At 40.0% G+C, this 24,540-nt stretch overlaps 1 protein-coding gene across 3 annotated transcripts in view; it reads left to right on the top strand.

Moving 5' to 3' along the window:
- The window catches only part of LOC116989395 (calcium homeostasis endoplasmic reticulum protein), a 61,602-nt gene that overhangs the window by 20,836 nt on the left and 16,226 nt on the right, over positions 1-24,540 (top strand). For all 3 annotated transcript variants that reach the window (XM_033046735.1, XM_033046733.1, XM_033046736.1), the window contains 8 exons: positions 4,724-4,962; positions 5,929-6,066; positions 7,629-7,780; positions 10,679-10,790; positions 13,432-13,521; positions 19,686-19,944; positions 20,989-21,155; positions 23,568-23,997. In XM_033046735.1, the coding sequence (XP_032902626.1) occupies positions 4,724-4,962; positions 5,929-6,066; positions 7,629-7,780; positions 10,679-10,790; positions 13,432-13,521; positions 19,686-19,944; positions 20,989-21,155; positions 23,568-23,997 (1,587 nt within the window). The remainder of the gene's footprint in view (positions 1-4,723; positions 4,963-5,928; positions 6,067-7,628; positions 7,781-10,678; positions 10,791-13,431; positions 13,522-19,685; positions 19,945-20,988; positions 21,156-23,567; positions 23,998-24,540) is intronic.

Genomic DNA, 24,540 nt, shown 5'->3' with positions numbered 1-24,540 from the left:
CTCTTTCTCCTTTTTCCATCTGACTTTCTCCGTTCATTTGCTGCTGCTTTAACCTTAGTATATTTGAATAAGTAGTCTCTAACCCCATTTGACTGATCTTTTTTCCCTTCAATCACAATTCCAACTCGCATTGATAATTATTTTCTATCCCTCCTCCCCATCAGAAGCATTGCCACAGGCATTTTTTTAAACTTTGATTTTGTTATCTGTTTTCTCCTATTTATTTATTTATTTGCCTCTATCTTCCACGTTCCTGCATCACATTCAAAATGGAAATGGTTCTGAGCTGCTTTTGAAGTGTGAAAAGGAAAGCAGCGGTAGGATTTGATTTCAGCAACAGCAGAACGTTGAAAAAACGGGAAGGAAACAAGGACAGTTGGTGATGTTTATGTAATGGATGACGTTATCTTGTGATAGAAGATATACAGAGCATAATAGTATTTTGCATTAAAACATAATAGACGGTTGTGAAACATCTGTGGAGTATGAAATTGTTACCTTTTTCTTGTTGATGAACTCCCATTTGCCTTTTCTGTGCTTGCCCGTATCTTTCAATTTCCTTGATATTCAAAAATCTACTCAATGACTGAGACTACACTCAAATTGGGTAGAAACATTGCCGACCCTCAATATAAAAAAACTGTCTCCTTGTGGTCCTGCGTGGCCAACCCCTCATTTTGAGATGAGCCCTGGTTGTGGACATTCAGACCAGAGGAAACATCATCTCTGCATCTATCCTGTCGGGCCCCATAACAATTTTCATAGAGTGATACAGTGTGGAAACAGGCGCTTCGACCCAACGTGAAGTTGTAAAGGTATGAAATTTTGTATGGTTCAATATGATTACAACATCTAACCTTTGGTAAGTATAAGCCCAGTGTGCTCCTAGTGTAGAGTATCTATGTATGAGATAACTGGTATGATATTACAGTGTAGCTGAGACATGAGCATTCACGTCCATACTATAGGGAGTTGAGTCTTTTATTATTTATGTTCAGAATTATCTGAGAGACACCTGTCTCTGCCACATATGACAATGCACTGCCATGTATCATTGTAGGACCTTACTGGTTGGGGCTCCTTTTGTCCAATCTAAAGTACAGTCCCAGAGATTAGCTATTGGATTGTGGAGTATGTGAGGACGAGTAGAAATGAAAGATTATTCATTTCAATAGGAAGTATCGAAAAGTAAGGACATTATATAAATTGCGTGGAGCTATTGAATATTCGCTTCAGAAAGGACTGAATGTTCTTGCACAACAAACATAAAGTCAACAAGTAGGCATAACAAGTAATTTAGAAGTCAAATAAGTGTTAGCCATTTTTGCAAGGGGCATGGAGTACTAAAGGAAGGAAGTCTTGTAATAATACTGCAGAGTTTGGGTGAGACCACGTCTGAAGATAGGCAATCTCTGATTTACGGCTGCTGGGGTTAGAGATATTCGCCCTTACGGAATACCCAACCAAGTCACCATCCAAAAATCCAAGATATGGAATAAAATTCGATTTTACTGAATTTATGTGAAGGGAAATTAAATAAACAAAAAAATGTGTCAATTTTTATATTTCTCAACTTGCATTCCTTGATGCTTGTGCAGATAAAACATCCCTGAGACGTGCATCTCCTGTTATAACTTGGGTATTTAAAGAGAAATAGTCTTAAGTTGTGGAAAATCATAATATGGATGGTTTCTATGAATGTAAACCCTCTGTAGCATGTATTCCTTAATTAACAAACCATGCAATGATAAGAATAAATGACTCCTTTTCCAAATTACAAAGTGTGCTTTGTTTGGTAATGCAGGATGCTGTGCTTGGTCGGCATGTATTTGCCATTTATATATATTAGTACTTTATATGAGAGATTTACATATATTCTGTCCAAGTCGGTGATTGATTGGGTGTATGAGCCATGATAAGGATGCAGTGATTTGGACAGGTTGAGTGGGTGGGCATGGCAGAAGTAGTATAAATGCAAGGTTATTCACTTTGGCAAACCAGAGAGTCAGATATTTTCTGAGTGACAAGGGATTCAGCTAGGGGGAGATGAGATTCAGGTGACCTCTTGCACTAGTAAGTTAAAGTAAGCATGCAGGTAAGTGCATTAGCAGTTAAGAAATGTAAGGGTATTTTGGTCTTCAAGGCAAGAGGACTTGACTATAGCAATACAGATTTCCCCAGATTAAAGCAGGATTCCATTCCTGAGAACTATTTGTAACCCAAATAATTTGCTAATGGAAATGCGTCCATAAACAAGTTCCCACATGGCAGAAGGTGTCTGTAGCCCTGAAGTAGCTGGAACATCAATCCTGCTGGTGCCGAAAATATTCGATCGCACATACTTCATGGGTTAGTGGGCTGGGTTATAGGTGAGACCACAACATGGGTATTATGTGCAGTAACAATCTCCTTATCTGAGAAAAGATGCTTTGACTCCGCAGGCTCAGCAAAGGCTCACTAGAATGATTTCTGGGTAGGCAGCGCTGACAGATAAATAAACTTTGCATGATGGGACTTACATTTGACAGAGTTTCGAAGATGTGAGAGATGACCTCTGAAACTTTTAATATCCTGATGGGACTGGGCAACTAGATGCAGAAACTAGATTCAGCCGAACAATAAGGGATAGGCCATTTGGGACTGAGATGAGGAAAAAATCTTCACCCTCAGAGTGGCAAACCCCTGAAGTGTTGTCAGTGCAATAACTGTATAGCTGTTTGGTAACAAGCTAGAAAAGTTGTTTGCTCTTAGTCAAACTAAAAGATAGGACAGTATAAATATTATAGTTAATTACATTTGATGTTAGTGAAAAGGTAAACTGAGGCTGCAAGACAAGTTTGTCTGAAATTTTATCCATTTACAATGCACGTACCCATTACCGTTTTGTCCATATTGCTAAAATTTCTGTATAATTTCACTTAAAGCAGTTTAGTCAAAGCTGAACAAATTCCCTTCTGGGTATGAAAAATGTGATTAATTCAGTCATGATTTATCATCAAATCTTGAATTGTTTGAAAGCAATAAGACTTTAATTGTGTAAACGTATATAATGTTTGTAACGTCTCGAGATAACACAAAATAAGTTACGCTAACCTTAAAAAAAATACATTATTGAAAACCATACAACTCAAACATCTACACTTTAATGGCAAGTTAATTGTTTCTCAATGAAACATAATTATTTTAGATTAATGGTTATTGTGCAAAACAGTACACAGTGTTCTCGGTTCACATTGGAAAAAGTATGTTTCTTACTTCATGTTGGCAGGAATGAATATATTTCATAGGGCACCCACCTTCTAAACATTTGAAACACGGATATCACAAGTGATAGATGATTGATTGATTGGTTGGTTGAATTGATTGATTGAAAGATGCAGCATGGAAACGAGCCCTTCGGCCATACAAGTCCATGCTGATCATCAATCACCCATTCAGACTAATTCTGTTATCCAACTTTTGCATCCATTCCCTATATACTAGGGGCCAATTACCCTACAAATCCATACGTCTTTGGCAAATGGGAGGAAACCAGTGCACCTGGATGAAATCTGTTCGGTTACAGAGAGAATATGGAAATTTCACACAGATAGCACCTGAGGCCAGGGATCAATCCGGGTCTCTGGCGCTGTGCTCTTATCAACTGTGCCACATTGCCGCAAAATTCTATTGGCCTCTCTCCCATATTCAGACCCAGTGACCTAATTTAGCTGTAATCCTGAGTGACCACTGTCTCGGGTTGATGGCCTTTTTTCTCACAGGTTTAATAGAAAAGGCTAGTGATATCAAAGCCTGACGACGATACAGGCTGAATGAAAAAAATACAAAATTCTGCATAACTGTAATCTCTGTTATATGTAAGTTAATTTTAAAAGTTTCTTTGGATGTGGTTTTAACATTAATCAGTTGCCCATTGTTTGCTGCTAACCTGTGTATAAAAAAATATGGCTAAACAATATTATCCATTTTGTAGCATTGCCCAAAGTTGTTTTGATTTTTTTCGTTTTAAGTGGAGGCATTTGTTTAGTAAATGCAGTATGAACCAGAATACAATTATTTCAAGATGTGTTTTTGAAGTTCCCTTAATTTGTGAGAAATAATAAACTTCCAGCCAGCTCAGTTGATACGGGCTGATTGTCGTGAGATCACTGTAGCATTACAGAATTAGCAAATATGACAGCGAAGAACTAAAACCCATTTTTTAAGTTCATAATACTAGGAAACATCACCAGTTTTTCCTCCCTCTACAGATGCCACCTGACCTGCTGTGAATTTCAAGCATTTCACAGTTACATTTCCGAGTTAACTAATCTCTGGAGAAAATAGTGCCCTTAGCGTATTTAGAAATTTGTAGAGATTCCTGTTGAGATCATGTCAGGCATAAACTTTGATGTTACTGAGATTAAAATTATTCAAGTGTGATCACAGTTCCCACTCATGTTGTTTGGAGCTTGAGAAGCCACGCAGTGTCCTGCAAGTTGGATTTGAAAAAGCTTTTGGAGAACAAATGTCAAACAAATACAGTGATAGAAAGTATAGTTGAGTGTATAATGTTGTCATGAATGCCAGAATGTGTGAATAATTTATGTTAACGTTCTGTTTTGTTTGCAGAAGAAATGTAGAACAAATACAGTTATAGAACGTATAATTGAATGTTTGTTTAATGTAGTAAATGAATGAATGTGTGAATATCTGATGTCAACGTTCTATTTTTTGTTTGCAGTGTTGTGCAATCCGTCAGGACAAGAAAACGAGCCACCAACTCAGGTCCCCGTGCCAGCCCCAATCCCAGGCCCACTCCCTGCCCCACCTTCCACCACTATGTCAGGCCCAGCTACTGCTCCAGCCCTATCCCAGCCTCCCACACCTCCAGGTCCAGGCCAGCCACAGTTGGAGGAGTTGATACAGCAGAGCCTATGGAATCTGCAACAACAGGAGCAGCATCTCCTCATGCAAAGACAGGTGAGTTACCACAGTTGCAGTGATCTCGGCTTCACACAAGTCTCGGCTTCACACAAGAGAGTAAGTCAGTTGAATGGAACAAGCCCTTTGTGTTATCAGCCACATTCAACGGTGTACCAATTAGAAACTCAGGCAATAGTTCTACACATGTTCTAAACAATCTGGGTGAAGGATAATCTGAATGTGTAGGAAGGAACTGCAGATGCTGGTTTAAACCAAAGATAGACACAAAAATCTGGAGTAACTCATCGGGACAGGTCGCATCTCTGGAGAGAAGGAATGGGTGACGTTTTGGGTCAAGACCCATTCCTTCTCTCCAGAGAGGCTGCCTGTCCCGCTGAGTTACTCCACCTTTTTGTGCTATCTTAGGATGATCTGATTGACAGGACAAAATCATAACTTGATTTGATAGAGAAAACATTTCCTCCCATGGGGGCATCCGAAACAAAAAGGCACATTTTGATCTTAAAGCTAAAAATCACATTTTACATGCATTGTAGCAAGAATTTAAAGTTATTTTCCCCAAAAGGGTTGTGCATACATGAAAACCTTCAAACCGCAATAGTGTTGAGAGATTTGAATCAACAAACCACATGTCTGTAACACCTTGATGAAATCCAGTGTCCTAGGGCCCTTCACAAAACTCTGCATTCAACGTATATAACAAAGCTCATGGGCGAGTCACAGACCAGTAGAATGTCCAAGTTCCGCTCTTTTATGTCATTATTGTCCTGTTTTGCTCACCACAAGATTTGAAAGGTTAGGACACGATAGCAATTATTTGTTGAGGGTAGGAGTATGGTGCAGAGCGGTTAACAATGCGAGTTGCAGAGAAACAGAACAGCAGGGATGTCAAAATTCCAGATATTTAAAATTAGGAAGCGAGCAGATCCCAACATCAGAAATGCCCTTTTTTTTTTCACTATTTCTTTTCCATCTCTAATGAAACTGTTTATTTTTCCCCAGGAGCAGATAACAGCAGCGATCGCCTTGGCAATGGAGCAACAAATTCAGAAACTTCTATCCGAGACACAACTGGATATGACTGAATTTGACAATCTCTTGCAGCCAATTATTGACACCTGTACCAAAGATGCTATTTCTGTATGGTGCCTCTTGTTACCTTTTTGAAACATGCATTTGTATTGTAGAAACAACATCAATATTTATGTTAGCTATGAAATGAAAATTACAACTTGGCTAAACACTGCATTTTTAGGTATTCAAGTTGATGGGCTGTATCCCAGTGAGCGATTTAAAGTTGCTTCCATCATATCTTGTAATGATACTAAGGCAAACGGGCTGTAAAAGTTCAATCCCTGGCCTGTTTCTGGCAGTAATTGGGGGCTGGAATTCCATCATTGATCAGCAGTGCCAGAATATGCATGTTTATGTGGATGTTCAAAGTTAGCAGTAATTACATGTCTACAGTTACATAATGGGTTCTCATATGAACAATTATGGTAATTTGCCAAATGTTCTAACCATGTTCCAGTCTGTGATGGCACAGAACAGATCAGAATAGAAAATATAATGTAATTACCTCCACTGTAGCCATTTTGATAGTCATGATTACTTGACTTTTCTTGAAGATTGCCACTATTTCAACATTACTCAAGCAAATGAGTGAGTTTGTTGTATTGTATTTATTTTTCTTATCTCCCTCCTCATTTTGGGGAAAGAAGCTTGTGAAAAAGGTTAGAAAACATAGAATGCTCTGCTCCCTCGCCCTGATTTTACTCACCACGAAAAATGTGTAAAAAGCAAAAGGATACTTGGATTGATTCCGTTATACTACAGCAATGGCCCCCACCACTCCTCATTCCTAAAAGTAATTTAAACAATAGCAAACACAGGGCATGTACACGAGTGCATTCAATTGGTCTAATTATAAAAAGTTCTCTAATGTTATATTGTTTTATTTCATATCGGCTTCGACTACTATCACAACTAAAAACTGGCCATTGTGTCAAATAATTCAAAGTGACTTCTCTCATTCTCCCAAAATGAGACAACATCCAAAATGCTGAAACTGTATATTTTTCAGTTTAGGTAAATGTAATGGGCAAATGTACTGAACACATATAGTCCTTTAACCAGATTATTAATGATAATAATGCAGTGCTTGAAATTCAAATACTGCTCTGAATATTGTCTTGCCTGCAACTTACTTCTATTTGGACTAAAATCAGTAATGTCCTCCACCAATCTGATCCCTCACTTTTCTCTCATTATACCAAAAAAAATGTCAATGCTAAAATAGGTTGATCAAATCAAAACATCTGTTGATTCTCATGATGTTGTCTGGGAATGTGGCTGTTGTTTACGTATCTTAATTATCACAATAAAACTCTGTCTTCAGTTTGGAATAGAGTCAAATCAAAATAACTGACACAAAGAACATTAGTGCAACCTCCTTCCCCCACCCTCCCTGGGAATCATCACAATGTTGCAGCTCTTGTTTATGCAGCATCACTCAGCTCCATGCTTATTACATTCACTTCCTGAGTTAAAATAAAACAAAAGCTAGTGTAAAAAAAAACATATGGATATTGACAATCTCATTTTTTTTCAAGCATGATGTTGAAGGTGGTCCTTTAAGTTGGTTCTCACAGTTGCACAGACAGCCTCTCTATAATTTGTTATTTTATTCCTTATTTTATTAGGCTGGTAAGAACTGGATGTTTAACAATGCAAAAACCTCACAGCATTGTGAGCTGATGTCCGGTCATTTGAGGAACCGAATCACAGCTGAAGGAGCCCATTTTGAACTGCGGCTCCATCTGATCTACCTGATAAATGATGTACTTCATCATTGGTTAGTGTCTTAAGTACATTACGGAAGATATCCAAAATTGGAGATATAGGTGGGGATGGAAATTGAGTTGGGGGCAATCCAAAAATGTGTCTGCATTCAGGTATGAGTATGAGTGTCTGCATTCAGGTATAACAGGACCTTGGACCCACCGAGTCGGCGCCGACCAGCGATCCCCGCCAATTAACTTACAAACCTGTAAGTCTGGAATGTGGAAGGAAACCGAAGATCATGAATTATCTTTGGTTCATACAGTGCCCTCCATAATGTTTGGGACAAAGACCCGTCATTTATTTATTTGCCTGTGTACTCCACAATTTGAGATTTGTAATAGGAAAAAAATCACATGTGGTTAAAGTGCACATCATCAGATTTTAATAAAGGCCATTTTTATACATTTTAGTTTCACCATGTAGAAATTACAGCAGTGTTTATACAGTCTCCCCATTTCAGGGCACCATAATGTTTGGGATCATTGTCTTGCTGTAGAATGAACCGCCAGCCAATGGGTTTTGAGGCACTTGTTTGAATTTGAGCAGATAGGATGTGTCTATACACTTCAGAATTCATTATGCTATTACCATCAGCAGTTGTATCATCAATGAAGATAAGTGAGCCAGTACCTTCAGCAGCCATACATGCCCAGGCCATAACTCCCCCAACACCGTGTTTCACAGAGAAGTGGTATGCTTTGGATCTTGGGCAGTTCCTTCTCTCCTCGACATTTTGCTCTTGCCATCACTCTGATATAAGTTAATCTTCGTCTCATCTGTCCACAAGACCTTTCTCCAGAACTGTGGTTCTTTTAAGTACTTCTTGGCAAACTGTAATCTGGCCATCCTATTTTTGCGTCTACCCAGTGGTTTGCATCTTGCAGTATAGCCTCTGTATTTCTGTTCATGAAGTCTTCTGCGGACAGTGGTCATTGACAAATCCACACCTGATTCCTGATCTGTTGGACAGGTGTTTGGGGATTTTTCTTTTTTATAGAGAGAATTCTTCTGTCATCAGCTGTGGAGGTCTTCCTTGGCCTGTCAGTCCCTTTGCGATTAGTAAGCTCACCAGTGCTCTCTTTCTTAATGATGTTCAAAACAGTTGCTTTTGGTAAGCCTAATGTTTGGCTGATGTCTCCAACAGTTTTATTCTTGTTGTTCAGCCTCATAATGGCTTATTTGACTTTTATTGACACAACTTTGGTCCTCATGTTGATAAACAGCAATAAACATTTCCAAAGGTGATGGAAAGACTGGTGGAAAGACGGGGTGCTGAGAGCTCTCTTGTACCTGCATTAAGTAGGCAATTAAACACACCTGAGCAATTACAAACATCTGTGAAGCCATGTGTCCCAAACATTATGGTGCCCTGAAATGGGGGACTATGTATAAACACAGCTGTAATTTCTACATGATGAAACCAAAATGTATAGAAATAACCTTTAATAAAATCTGACAATGTGCACTTTAACCACATGTGATTTTTGTTTTCTATTACAAATCTCAAATTGTAGAGTACAGAGGCAAATAAATGCATGATGGGTCTTTGTCACAAACATTATGGAAGGCATTGTATATAAAGAAGTGTAGATATAGGTAGCAGTCATACGGATCCTTTGTGTACATATATGGGATCTGGATGTCACTAGTAAGGCCAGCGTTTATATTCCATTCCAGTTCCCTTAAGACTTTATTGATTACTTATTATGACACAGATGGTAACCATTTGAGCCAGAAGTTCATGTTTGCTCCCAACAGAGCAATCCTATACCTTTTTTCATTTGCCTGCAGTTTTTGACATTCTGCCCTTGAGTTGGTGGTAATGCCCTTGATACACGCACTTTATTCACAATATTAAACGTATAAGAAGCATTCTAGTCATCAAATTAAGCTTTGCTCTATCGGTACCTCGGAGCTCAAAATTGCATTACAGTCATCAGATAGTGACCTTGGGTATTGACAGTGTTTTATTATTGTCCTATGTACTGAGATTCACCTTCCTTTTGATTGTTTTCCCACTTACTCTTAAGTGACAATTTACCATAGCCAGTTATCTATCAGCATGTCTTTGGGATGTGGAAACCAGAGCCTCAGCAAAGGTCTGGGCAGTCACAGGATGTGCATGCAAGCTCCGCATCGATGACACCGAGGTCAGGATTAAACCTGGAGCTGTGAGACAGCAGCGCTAATTTTTGCATTGTCAGGCTGCCTTCATCAATTTGGATTTTCTAGTTAAACACAATTGCAATTGTTTTAGCCTTTTCTGTAGCACTCAAACGCATTACCCTCAAATAGAGGATTGGGGCGTACTTGGAGTCCATGACCTTTAATTAGCTGTTTATATGTCCACCGTTGTTCACAGTTATGTGATGACTGCAACAGTAGCTTTGATCTGATCCATTCGTAGTATCATCACTTTGGTGCATCTATTGTGCATTGTTTAATGAACACGTGGTGGTATATTGCAGCCTCACTGGGCATATTTTTAAGGATGCCTAGTCCTGCTGCCAGCATGTATTTCTGGACTTACATACTTAAGAAGGTATAAATGTTATGTAAAAAGTTTAAGGACTACATTAATACAGGCTGACATTTTATTGAGTAATTAGTTCTGGGTGAGTATTTATTCTGAAGTTCTTATGTGAGTTATGGTAGAAACAAACACTTCATGTGCTGCTTCTCCTACTTTGCCAGTAAATACTGGCTGTTACTCACCACCCGATGACTGCAACGCTGCTTTGAGCTCCCAGATGACGATAGAGCAAAGCTTAGTGTGACGCTTCTTACATATTTAATATTGTTAATAATGTGTATGTATCAACAGAAACTTTCCAATTCTATTGTAAATAACAGAATTGTTTCCTCGGGCTTCAATGACTTACCTTTCCTATCTGTTTTGTGTACACAGTCAACGGAAACAAGCACGAGACCTGCTCGCAGCTCTGCAGAAAGTTGTGGTTCCCATTTACTGCACCAGTTTTCTTGCTGTGGAAGAGGACAAACAACAGAAGATTGCAAGGGTAATTTTCCCAACATATGCTTGAGTTAATTTCTTCCTAGTAGGAATTTATGTTGTTTTTTATTTTTTAAATTCCAGCAAACGACTGGAAATTAAATTTGAGTATAGCTATTAATGACAGTCAAATTCATTGGTATTGGAGGCAAGGAACTAGTTTGGATAGAAGATTAGCCGACTGGCAGAAGACAAAGAGTGGAAATAAAGGGGGCCTTTTCTGGTTGGCTGACGATTACTAGTGGTGTTCCACAGGGCTTGGTGTTAGGTTTGCTCCTTTTCACGGTACATGTTAATGATCTGGATGATGAAATTGATGGCTTTGTGGCCAAGTTTGCAAATGATATGAACATAGATGGAGGAGCAAGTAATGTTGAGGAAGTAGGGAGTCTGCAGAAGGACGGACAGGTTAGTGGGCAAAGAAGTGGCAAATGGAATACAGCACTGCAAAGTGTACAGTCATGCACTTTGATAGAAGGAATAAAGGTGTAGACTACTTTCTAAGTGGGGAGAGGAATCAGAAATCGGAGGTGCAAAGGGTGTTAGGAGTGCTGGTACACGATTCCCGAAAGGTTAATTTACAGGTTGATTCGGCAATAAGAAAGGCAAATGAAACGCTTGCATTCATTTTGAGCAGACTGGAATATAAAAGCAAGCATGTAATGTTACGGCTTTATAAAATATATATCTGATGATGGATATGCTAGCTTGTGAGAGAGTCCAGAGGAGGTTTACGAGAATGATTCTGGGGTTGATTGTGTTAATGCATGATGAGCGTTTGATGTCTCTGATCCTGGCCTTACGAGTTTAGAAGGATGAGGGGGTTACTCATTGAAACCTACTGGATAATGAAAGGCTTAGATAGTGGATATGAAAACGATGTTTCCAGTAATGGGAGAGTCTAGAACCAAACAGCAGACCCTTGGAATAAAAGGACGAATGGAGATGTGGAATTTCTTCAACTAGAGGGTGGCTAATCTGTGGAATTCATTGTCACAGACGGTTGTGGAAGCTGTCATTGGGTATTTTTAAAGCGGAGATTGATAGTAAGGGTATCCAGGCTTATGGAGAGAAGACAGGAGAACTTTTTAATATACATTTATATTATCCAGTACCTTGCATCTCAACCTAATACAACCTCTACTGCTTTAGGTTCAGATGCAAGGTACTGGATAATATAAATGGGAACAATATGAGAAACTGAAATTCTGTGTTAACATGAGATAATGTGTAATTTGAAGGGGCAGTGAAGTTATAAAAGGATGGACCAAGATAGATATCCAGTTTACCCAGATATTGATTACTTCAGATACAAAATGAAGCTATTATGCAGAGCAGGAGGAAAGTTCTCACAGGAGCTGAAAGCATGTGGAATGCAATACTAGAATTAGAGATGAATGCAGAGAAAATGGATATGCCTGGATTAGAAAAACAATTAAAGGAAAGAAAAATAAAGAGAGCAGAAAAGGCAGAATCGGACAATCGATGTCAAGGAAAAACTTAGTTGCATTGTTTTCATATTGTACTTTTGTATAAATAACATGATTCCTGTTGCCTCGGATTGTGTGTAACTTTGAGCACTCTGAGGTGACACTATTAAGTGAAAGGTGACGAGGGAATATTATCTTCAATAGGGTGATGGTAAAGGCAAACAAAAAAATCACATGCAAGTCTTTCTTGAGTGTACTTACCTCCACCCTGTGTCTGTTTGTCAAGCCCACAGACTTGTTGGGAAGCAGATTGTCCTGTTTGTCTTTTTCCTACAAAACGATTCTTTATATGAGGAAAACATTCCATGATGCTGTAGTGCTGGTATGAAGTGTCATAATATCAAAGTATCACCCTACAGGTTGATATTATGTGGGTTTGAAAATGCAGCTGCTCACAGTGGACAATCTGTCTTTAAGTTGTTGTTTTTTGTTGTTACCCTCAGAAATGGGAGGAATGCATTTCGTTGTGTCTGTACTGTACACTGACAATGACAATTAAAATTGAATCTGAATCTGAATCTGAATGCAAGCAAGACACGGCTTTTACATCCTGTTAGGCAGCAGCCATGAAGCACATATCAAAATGCATTTGACCATTCTGTTCCTTTTACTGTAGAAGGCCATGGTTTTCAGTGAGCAAAGTAGAAGGAGATTAAATTGTTTTATGTTTTAAGTATTTAAATGATCTGACAAAAGCAAACTGTCTTGGAACTGACAAGATACTATCTCAGTTTTTGGCTAAGTGTAAAAGACTAGTTTAGGAAGTATGAGGCTAAATTGGAATATGCTACAAAATGCACAACTAGTGGTCAGAATTTGAGGATAAAGGAGAAAATGTAAACAGTGCCCATACAAGTGTCAACCATTTTCTTTTCCCCCCACTGTGAATGCTGACAAGCTTGCTGTATTTTTGCAGCATGTTTTGCTTGCATTATATGTGCAAAGTAATGCTGATGACCTTCAATGAAAGGCCTGCACCAATATCCAGTGAAATGGCACCACCTGCACTGGGTAAATGCTGCAGAGTCCATGGTCTCTAAAAACAGTCATAAAACGGGCATTTACTTTGATGTGATGTGCATGTTATGTCACAAAATATATTGCATTTTCTTTCTCCACTGAACTCCTAACAGTATTGCTTTTGTTGTTTTTTTGCAGCTGTTACAACTGTGGGAGAAGAACGGTTATTTCGATGAATCCATTATTCAACAGTTACAGAGCCCTGCTCTTGGACTTGGGCAATACCAAGTTAGTAACCAATGGCATTCCTGAAAACCAGAAGTTGTGGTGTTAGAGACCGAATATTCGAGCAAGAATAGGCCCTTCGTGCCTGCTCAAAACGTTCAACATGATCATGCCTGATATCTAGTTAAGCAGATGTTTCTGCCTTCTCCACATGTCTCTTGAGCTCTTCACATAGAACATAGAACAGTACAGTACAAGAACTGGCTCTTTAGCCCATAGTGTCTATGTCAAACATGATGCCAAGACCATTTCTTATCTATCTACGCATAATCCATATCCCTCCATTCCTTGTATATCCATATGCCAATGCAAAAGCTTCTTAAATGCCAGTCTCATGTCTGCTTCAACCTCCAACCCTGGCAGCAATGCAGATTCGAGCAGGGAATTTGAGATTGCAGATCAGACACATTTCATTTAATAAGGTTTTTCTGGGGGGAAAATGTCTGAGGCCAATTTCCAACTGCGGTAATTGCTAAAAATAAATTGGAACAATAGTGCTGTCATAGAATGAAACAAGATTGCACTACATATAAATGGAATCTACAGGTTGACATTTTTTTTTAAATTGTGCATGTAAGGAAGGCTGGAATTGTGCTGTTCCTGTCGTGATCTCTGATTGCCTCTCACAATTTTCATCCAAGGGGGAGCAAGTCATTGTTGTAACATAAGCAAATGGCGCTGCCAATTTGTAAATGGCAAAGGTACACAAAAATGCTGGAGAAACTCAGCGGGTGCAGCAGCATCTATGGAGCGAAGGAGATAGGCAACGTTTCGGGTCAAAACCTTTCTTCCGACTGATGGGGGTGGGGGGAGGCGGGGAGAAGAAAAGAAAAAGGAGGAGGAGGAGCCCGAGGGTCGAGGTAGGAAGGGGAGGAAACAGCAAGGGTTAACAGAATTGTGAGAAATCAATGTTCATGCCACCAGGATGCAGACTCCCCAAGCGGAATATGAGGTGCTGTTGCACATGGCAAAGTCCTATTCAATTGAAATAAATGAACAGGGACTCACAGCAGCCTCCATAATGTTTGGGATAAAGACGCATAATTTATTAATTTGCCTCTACACCACAATTTGAGATATGTAATAGAAAAAATCACATGTGGTTAAAGTACACATTGTCAGATTTTATTCAAGGGTATACATTTTGATTTCATCGTGTAGAAATTGCAGTTGTGTTTATACATGGTTTCCCCCCCCCCCCCATTTCAGGGCACCATCATGTTTGGGACACATGGCTTCACAGGTGTTTGTAATTGCTCGGGTGTCTTTAATCACCTCCTTAATGCAGGTATAAGAGAGCTCACAGCACCTAGTCTTTCCTCCAGTCTTTCCATCACATTTGGAAACTTTTATTGCTGTTTATCAACATGAGCACCAAAGTTGTGCCAGTGAAAGTCAAAGAAGCCATTATGAGACTGAGAAACAAGAATCAAACTTAGAGACATCAGCCAAACATGCTTACCAAAATCAACTATTTGGAACATCATTAAGAAGAAAGAGAGCACTGGTGAGCTTACTAATCGCAAAGGGACTGGCAGGCCCAGGAAGACCTCCACAGCTGCTTCTTCCAATCCCCAAACACCTGTCCGACAGATCAGAAACACTCTTCAGGTGTGTATTTGTCAATGACCACTATCCACAGAAGACTTCATGAACAGAAATACAGAGGCTACACTGCAAGATGCAAACCACTGGTTAGCTGCAAAAATAGGATGGGCAGGTTACAGTTTGCCAAGAAGTACTTAAAAGAGCAACCATAGGTCTGGAAAAAGTTGTGGATAGATGAGACAAATAACTAATGAGATGATAACTAATATCAGAGTGATGGCAAGAGCAAAGTATGGAGGAGAGAAGGAACTGCCCAAGATCCAAAGCATACCACCTCATCCGTGAAGCACGGTGCTGGGGGTGTTTTGGTCTGGGCATGTATGGGTGTTGAAGGTACTGGCTCACTTATCTTCATTGATGAAACAACTGCTGATGGTAGTAGCATAATGAATTCTGAAGTGTATAGACACATGACATTGCTGTGTCCCAAACATTATGGTACCCTAAAATGGGGGACTATGTATTATAGTCCCCCATGTAAAATAATTTCTACACAGTGAAACCAAAATGTATAAAATTGGCCTTTATTAAAATCTGATAATGTACACTTAAACCACATGTGATTTTTTTTCTATTACAAATCTCTAATTGTGGAGTACAGAGGCAAATAAATTATGGGTCTTAGTCCCAAAAATTATGGAGGGCACTGTATCTAGCACTAAATGCTATAGCCTTTATTTTATCTGTGCTCTGGACGGCTTGATGGTATTCACGTATAGTTTTTTCTTTGATTGGATAGCAGGCAAACAAAAGCTTTTCACTGTACATGACAATAATAACTAAACTAAACTATAGTCTGACTCATCATTTGTAATTTGTCCAACAACTAATCTGTCAGCAGCAAATTTAAAGATTGAGTTGTGAAACTGTGTCAGTTAGGCTACACAGTCATGGGTATGGAGCAGATCAGGGGCTGGACACACTGCCTTGAAGCACCCCTGTGCTGATGGTTATCGAGGAGGAAGTGGTGTTGCCAATTTATACCTATTATGTTCTATTGATGAGGAAGTCTGGGATCCACTTACAAAGGGATACTTAGCGACCCAGTTCCCTGAGCTTGGTAAAAAGTTTGGAGGGGATTATAGCGTTGAACGCTGAGCTGTAGCCGATGAACAGCCTGATGAGTGTGTTTTTATTGCCTAAGTGGTCCAATGCAGAGTGTAGAGCCAGCAAGATCACATCCTCTGTTGATCTCTTGTTGGTAGGTAAATTGTAGTGGGTCCATATTCTTGCTGAGGTAATAGTTGATGTATGCCAGAGCCAACCTCTCAAAGCACTTCATCACCACGGAAGTTATTGAGGCATGTCAGCTAATTCTTCTTGAGCACTGTTATTATTCATGCCCTTTTAAATAAGATGGGAATCTCAGACCTCAGTAATCAGAGGTTGAAGATGTCCACAAACGCTCCAGCCGGTTGGTCCACACAGGTTTTGAGAAAGTCACCAGTTACACCATCAGGTCCAGACTTTTTCCAAGGGTTCGCCTTCCTGAAGCATCTTCTGATGTTGGCTTCGGAAACTGAGATTATAATACCATCAGGGGCTATGATTGTCTGAGAAGATACATTAGTAATTCCCCAACGAAGCGTGCGCAGAATGCTTTGAGCCTGTCCAGAAGTGATGCCTCACTGTTGCTTGGGCTGCCTCATGGTTTTGCCTTGTGGGAAGTGACGGAGTGCAAGCCCTCCCATGGCTGCTGAACCTCGGTTTCATACTCCAGTTTAGAGCAAAAGTCCCGTTTAGCCTTTTTGATTGCCTTATCAAGGTCATATCTGATCTTCTAATATGAATCCACATCGCCAGACTTGAATGCTTGAGATCAACATCAGAGATCTGGTCCTCAGAAGATTGCAGATCTCTAGGACCCTTATTTGTTTACACAGGTTTACTGAGCTACTGGTCAATTGTGGGATCATAAAGTAAAGGGTTTAAGTCTTTGCTCTATAGAGGTTACATCGTGGGGTAACTAAACACTATTCAATTGAATAGTGTTACTGAGATGTTGCCTGTCCTGAGTTACTCCAGCAATTTGTGTCTCACTATTCAATTGAAAATGACTCTTGCCTAAACCTTCCTTTCAAGTGGCAAGCAAGAATAAAACCTTGAAATTAGTTTATAGTGCAGTGTTCTCGAAAGCCTTGAGGTTTTGGTGATAACACCCCAGTTCACGCAATTTCAGGAAAAAAACATTGAAATTGCTGGCCATAAAATAATCCAGCTAACACCTCAGAACAACTTGGTAGTTGCTAGCAGGTGAGCTAGTTATGTAACAACAATGATAATGGAATTCTTGACTCATTATTTTATTCTACTGGGACTACAAACCCCAGAGTGACAGAGTACTATGGGAACCATGAGTCCAAGGTCCTGTTTTCCTCCTAAGCCTGCTACAGCTGCTGCATGCGATGACATAAATTTCTCATATGCTATATCCTGATTAAAATACATTAATCTGGAAAAATAAGCGACAATGAAAAGAATGCTTTCCATATGTATTACTGCCAGCCTGCTGATGGTACAGAGAGTAACATTAGCCTTTAAAGTAGAAGAGCTTTCTCAAATGTCAAAATATCTGTCACATTAACCTTCATTGGCTACATGTGTCCTCGTGGTTATGGTTTCTGCAAAAATATCAAGGGTATAGCCAACAACCATTTCAAATAACCTGGCATGTTGCCACATTTGAGAATGCCTGTAACGTGAGATCACTCCATCTATTGGGTTGGAACTAAAGGTCTAGACGTATTGAAGATTCACTTGTAACTTAAGAAGAGGCAATGTTAGAGCAGGAAATTCTAAATGTTGAACGTACTGAATGGGCTTATTTCCAAAAAGGATTGTGGATCATATTATGTTTCTCGTTAAAGTATCAGAAAATAAACAGGAGCAGGATAGACCATTTTGCTTCTCAGGCTTGCTTCACCATTCAGTAAGATCATAGTTGATATTTTACGTTGGTGCCACTTTCCTGTAGTAATCCCCTATCTCTTGGTTCCCTTAATATTAAAAAATATTTAAATCTGTCTGGATATACTCAATAACTTTGCACCGCCCACTCGGATAGATAATTCAAATGAATTTGTACCCTCAATTCACTCATGAATGGCCAACTATATGTCTCGACCCGAAACTTCACCTATTTCTTTTCTCCTGAGATGCTGCCTAAACTACTAAGCTACTCCAGCTTTTTGTGTCTATCTTCCTTATCTTGATATACTTACCCAGCATTAACATAATTACCACACCCAATATGTCGATCCCTGGAAGAATGGAGATACTTCTCACTCTTCTAAAATCCTTTTGTGAATATCTCCTCGTATGACAAACCTTCCCAGTAATTAATATGGTGAAACTTTGTTAACACTTCCTATATCATAAATAAATCCTCTTTGGGGGAGGAAGATCAGATGTATTCACAATATATCAAATGTAGACTCATGAAGTCCCTATATAATTGAATAATTATATATCTCTTGTACTTATATCCATTTGCAATAAAAGCCAATATTCAGTGATTAGTGCACGTCCTTCTGAACAAAACCACTGTTCAATTTCATATTATCTAAAGAATACTCCATATAATAAATATTAGTCTTTTTTTTTAAACTAAGCAGTATTTGGTTTTCAACTGACCAACCAAACCTGCTCTTCTGCAAAACTTATCAAACGTCTTTGTACAGTTAGACATCCTTATCCAGCCCTACCTCATTGAGTCTTTATTCTCTCTATCTTTCTCCTTTTTCTATCAGACTTTCTCCATTCATTTGTTGCTCCCTTAACCTGTTTAGTATATTTGTATAAGTAGTCTCTAACCCCATTTGACTCCATATTCCTGTCTCTCAGTCTCATAATGGCTTTTTTGACTTTCATTGGCACAACTTTGGTCCCCGTGTTGATAAACAGCAATAAAAGTTTCCAAAGGTGATGGAAAGACCGGAGGAAAGACAAGGTGCTGAGAGCTCTCTTATACCTGCATTAAGGAGGCAATTAAACACACCTGAGCAATTACAAACGCCCATGAATCCGTGTCCCAAACAATATGGTGTCCTGAAATGGGGGGGGACTATGCATAAACACAACTGTAATTTCTACATGGTAAAACCAAAATGTATAAAAATACCCTTTAATAAAATCTGACAATGTGCACTTTAACCACGTGTGATTTAAAAAAAAATCACAAATCTCAAATTGTGGAGTAAATAAATGATGGGTCTTTGTCCCAAACATTATGGAGGGCACTGTATCTGTTTTAAAGATATAAATTGAGAGATGCTTCAATAGATCAAAAACTGCATCGTGCTGAACTCCTTTATTAAAGCCTTTGTCAGATTTGGGAAGGGATTTGTATTTTTGATTTGTATTTTTAACTGTGAATCTGTTATTTAAAATGACCTGAGTGTTTCCGAAATTGGACTAAAACTAAACTTTATTCTGAGAATGTATCACAGGGCCTCTCTCATCTCCGTGATGAGAGAGGCCCTTACTCTGGTTTGATCTCATCTAATGTCAACAAGAATCTAAAGACATCTTGTTTGTCTTTGTGCAATTGCTTCCTACAGGCCTCTCTCATTACGGAGTTTGCAGCCGTGGTGCAGCCTATTCAAATGGCATTCCAGCAGCAGATCCAGACCCTGAAGGCTCAACATCAGGAATTTGTTGACAGTCTCACCAAACATCAACAGGCCCAGCCTCCTCCACAGCCACCGCCCCAGCCACAATCACAGCCGCAACCACAGCCATTATTGGAACCTGATGAACCACACATCCCAATGCCCCAAAATCAGGATCTGCCGGACCTCTCACCAACAGACTCACCAGGTGCGGTAACAGTCGGAATTTGGAGGAAATTTGTGGACAGAATGTTCTTTCTTTGTTATATTGAAAACGTATGAGAACCGAATGAAAAATGAAGTTTAGATGTATATCCTTTCTATTGTAGCTTCTAAGTGCATTTCGTCAGTCCATATCTTCCAATGACCATTCAAAAACTTAAATTTGAAACGAGTGAGAACCAGTTGAGTTCATTTTAATCTGCGAGCACCTGTACTCTGCATTCCGACGTGGGGCTTTTAATTTTCTGCTTCTGAGTAAGACAATAGATGGAATAAATTTGCAGTTGTCGCAAATGGAAGTTGTGTTAGAACAAAACAGCATTTTGCTTTTGTGGCAGTGAAATGTTTTTAAGATATACTCAGGGTGAAACAGATATAGATCGGCAGGCTTAGACTTTATTACTTGGAGTGCAGGAGGATGAGGGGTATTAAGGTCAAGAGGGGAATGATAGGGTGAAGAGTTTTTTGCCCAGAGTAGGGGAATCAGGGAACATAGCATTATAGTGAGAGGGGAAAGATTTAACATGAACCTGAGGGGCAAATCTTTCACGTAAAGGGTGGTAGGTATGTGGACGAGCTGCCGGAGGAGGTAGTTGAGGCATGTATTATAACAACAATTAATAGGCAGGGACATCTATAGGAAAGGTTTAGACGGATATGAGCCAAATGCAAGCAGGAAGGACTTGTGTAGATGGGGCATTTTGGGCTGAAAACTCATCAGATTGAAGGACCCACATTTATCCCCTCACAGGATGAGTAATTCTCCTGAAAATTTTTGTTTAAAATCATGGACTTTGTGATCTCAGCTGACCCTGAAGTGTTTTCATTCCAGTTGTGATTTTATTTTCATTGGGCAGGAGTGTTTATAGCATGTAAACTGGTCTTGGTAGGTTTTGGTTGAATATAGAATCTCTTGCTGCTAGCTTTTCATGTTTTGTGGCAAGGAATGTAAGCTCACAAGAGCATTCGGAGGTGTGTTTATATAAGTTTGTGGGGAAACCATTTTTAACAGCTACTGAATGCATTACAGAGGAGGCCAAGCCGCCCCATCCCCTTCCTGACAATGTGCCAAGTGGAGGGCAGGAGCCCCCTCCAGTGGGACAGCGAGGACCAGGGCAACATGAACACTCTTCTTCCAAGCCACCTTGGTTTGAACGGCCTGCAATGCCTCTCTGGGGGCAACAGCAACAACAACAGGTATTGACTGAAGGAATATCTCCAGCAGCCTTAGAAGCCTAACCTCCTTACTCAAACCTCACGTCAAAAACTATTTAACTCCGCATTGAAGTTTGACAAACAAGTCAATGCTGTGGTAAAAGCTAGCTTCTTCCAGCTTCGCACGATAGCTAAAATCAAACCATTCCTCTAATTCGTCGACCTTGAAAAGATCATCCACGCATTTATCTCCTACCGCCTTGATTACTGCAACTTCCTTTACACTGGCAACAGCCAATCATCCCTGTCCCGCCTACAATTGGTCTAAAACACCGCAGCGAGACCTGACGGACACCCGGAAAAGGGACCACATCACCCCGATTCTGGCCTCTCTCCACTGGTTCCCAGTGCGGTTCAGAATCAATTTCAAGCTCCTCCTTTATGTATACAAAGGCCTTAACGGGCTTGCCCCAACCTACAACCAAAATCTGCTAACCCACCATTCTACCTCCAGTTGCCTCAGGTTGGCCGACGTGGGGCTACTGACTATCCCGCGGTCCAGGTATAAGCTCTGGGGCGACCGAGCTTTTGCGGTTGCAGCACCTAGACTGTGGGACAGCATCCGTTTTCTCATCAGAACTGCCCCCTCCACCGACTCCTTTAAGTCTAGACTTAAAACTTATTTCTACTCACAAGCGTTTCTTGAGGTCCTGTGAGGGAGCGCTGTATGTATGTATGTATGTATGTATGTATTGTTAGATCTATATACCACTGTATGTAGCACGTTAGTACCTGCACGGATGTAAAGCACTTTGGTCAACGAGAGTTGTTTTTAAATGTGCTATAGAAATAAAATTGACTTGACTTGACTGTGCACATATGGAAATATGGAACCAGTGGGGGAGCCTTGTATGACCTTTATTGCAAGATAGCAAGCAGTGGGGAGATGCATTGCTATCAGTGGTTTAAGAAGAGCGTGATAGAATAGGAGTAATTACTGCAGAAATAGATTAATAAAGCATAAGTTGGCTGGAGCACTTCTTTCACTCCCAGGGTCTCTTGAATTGATAAAATCTACAATGCAAAATATTAATTATATTTTTAATTATATAGATATTCAAATCATTTACAGTTATTGTAGAGATACAAAAACATTTTAAAATGCATGAACTGTATTTTTTCCTATCTTTATTCATTTTCATGTCTTTATTCACACCATCCTATCATCTTAGAGCCCCTGCAGGTGTTCCTCTTCACTGTCTCATATCACATTTCCACAATTCCTTATTGAAATGTGACCAACAACCAGAACTCAGCAAGATCTTCTTAAATTTGCCTGCTTCTACTCTGATTTTGCAGTATTTTATAGTTGGATACAGGTGAGGCTCATCTGGCACATATCACTTGCCAAGATTTGTCCCACCCCAATCAGGATCTAGAAGGGAAGGAGACAAATGACTAGATTTCTTATCTTGCACACCATCCAGCAAAGCAGTGCTCCAATCAAGTTTGTTTGATGTCCTTTGTTGCCAAACTTTATTCCAACGTTCTGCCCATATGAGATGAAGCTTTAGGAAAAGCATATTTCTGGAATTGGTGGTGGGGCCCAATGGTAATGGTTTCCTCACTGGTCTATTTGGCAATGTTTGTAACATTTGGCAATGTTTGGCAACTGCCGATGATTTTGTTTCCTTTACTCATTTCAACAATGAATTTATTTTGGTCTATTTGACTTTTTTCAATATATTGTGTAATTTGTCTTTAACGACTACCATATTTCTGATGCTTCCAAAAAGTTCAGCATGTAATGTCAACCACTGATGAGTTACTTCCAATTCATCAACTTTCCCTGACGACTGTTTAGACAGCAAGCTATGTGAGCACATCGATGTATTTAACTCGTAATTTGTTAACAACAAAGCATTCTGTGCCAATGCAACCAGTTTCCAGGGTTCATAACTGTTAAAGTCAATTAAAGATATGAATAGAAAGATCTTGCATTTTTAACAGTAAGTGATAGTTGGAGGAGAGGGGTTTCAACCTACCACATGCCAGGCGTTGTCCCAACTCCACCCCCCCCCCCAGTCTGAAGAAGGGTTCCAACATTGTCAATTGATTAACTTTTCATTACATGGCCACTGGTTCCGGCCCTAATTATGTTTTAGGACCCCAGCTGTAATGGTGTAGCAGTCATTAATCGCAGCATAAAATTTGGCAAGAATATAAATTGGGTGTTCAACACAAATATGTCCACTCTTGTTAGCTGTATTAGACCAAAATGTTCTCAGTGAATGCAGCCATGATATTAATTATCATCACCATGATGTTTCCTGCTAATTGTCATCTAGTTCTATAGTTAAAAGAAATGCAGAACAGTCGATAATTGCATTTAAACCCATGTAAGTTTAATGTTCAGTTAATAATTGGAGTGTGTATTTTCTTTTCCACTGCCAGTTTGACCAGGGTTTTAATGCTCCACACCAGGGCCCACCTCACTGCCAGCCTTGGAATAACAACCATGAAGGAATGTGGAATGACCAGCGGGAACCAAATTGGAACAACCAGCGGGATGCTCCATGGAACAATCAACATGAGCCATCCTGGAATAACCAGTATGAGCCCCCCTGGAACAACCAGCATGAGCCCTCCTGGGGAGGTCAGCGGGATCCACCATTTAGAATGCAACGGCCCCCCCATTTCCGCCAGCAGCCGCCCTTCCAGCAACACCAACAGCACCCACCGTTTAACCAGCCACCACATCCCCACAACTTCAACCGCATCCCACCGCGGTTCATGCAGGATGACTTCCCTCCCAGGCACCACTTTGATCGTCCCCCCTATCCTCCCCACCATTTCGACTATCAGCAGGGAGACTTTCCACCAGGTAAGCAATCCTTATTAAAATCTGACAATGTGCACTTTAACCACATGTGATTTTTTTTTCTATTGCAAATCTCAAATTGTGGAGTACAGAGGCAAATAAATAAATGATGGGTCTTTGTATCAAACATTATGGAGGGCACTGTACATTGCAGCACATCACTACAGAATTGGAGGAAATTCTGGGCGAGGCTGATGTCTACCTTCCAGTTTTACTTGTGCAATACAGACGGCGGGCAGCAGCAGGGCGATGCAACTGGTAGAACTGCTGCCTCACAGCTCCAGTGGTTCAAAGTTGGCCTCCCTGTTGTCTTTGAGGAGTTTGCATATTCTTCCAGTGGCAGCATGGGTTTCCACTGGGTGATATGGTATCCTCCCACATCTCCATAGGTTGAGAGGTAAATTGGCTGCTGGAGAATTCCTCCAGAGTACAAGTGATTGGTAAAACCTGAGAGAAGTTGGGAATGTAGAAATAATAATTTTTGGAGGAAATTAGTGTGGAATAGGAGTCCTCTATGAGCTGGCATCGATTGGTTGAAATGGCCAT

Source organism: Amblyraja radiata, chromosome 29, assembly GCF_010909765.2.
Source record: "Amblyraja radiata isolate CabotCenter1 chromosome 29, sAmbRad1.1.pri, whole genome shotgun sequence".
Classification (NCBI taxonomy): domain Eukaryota; kingdom Metazoa; phylum Chordata; class Chondrichthyes; order Rajiformes; family Rajidae; genus Amblyraja; species Amblyraja radiata.
Note: the sequence above shows the minus strand (reverse complement) of the source record. Positions and strands in the feature narration are given on the sequence as shown.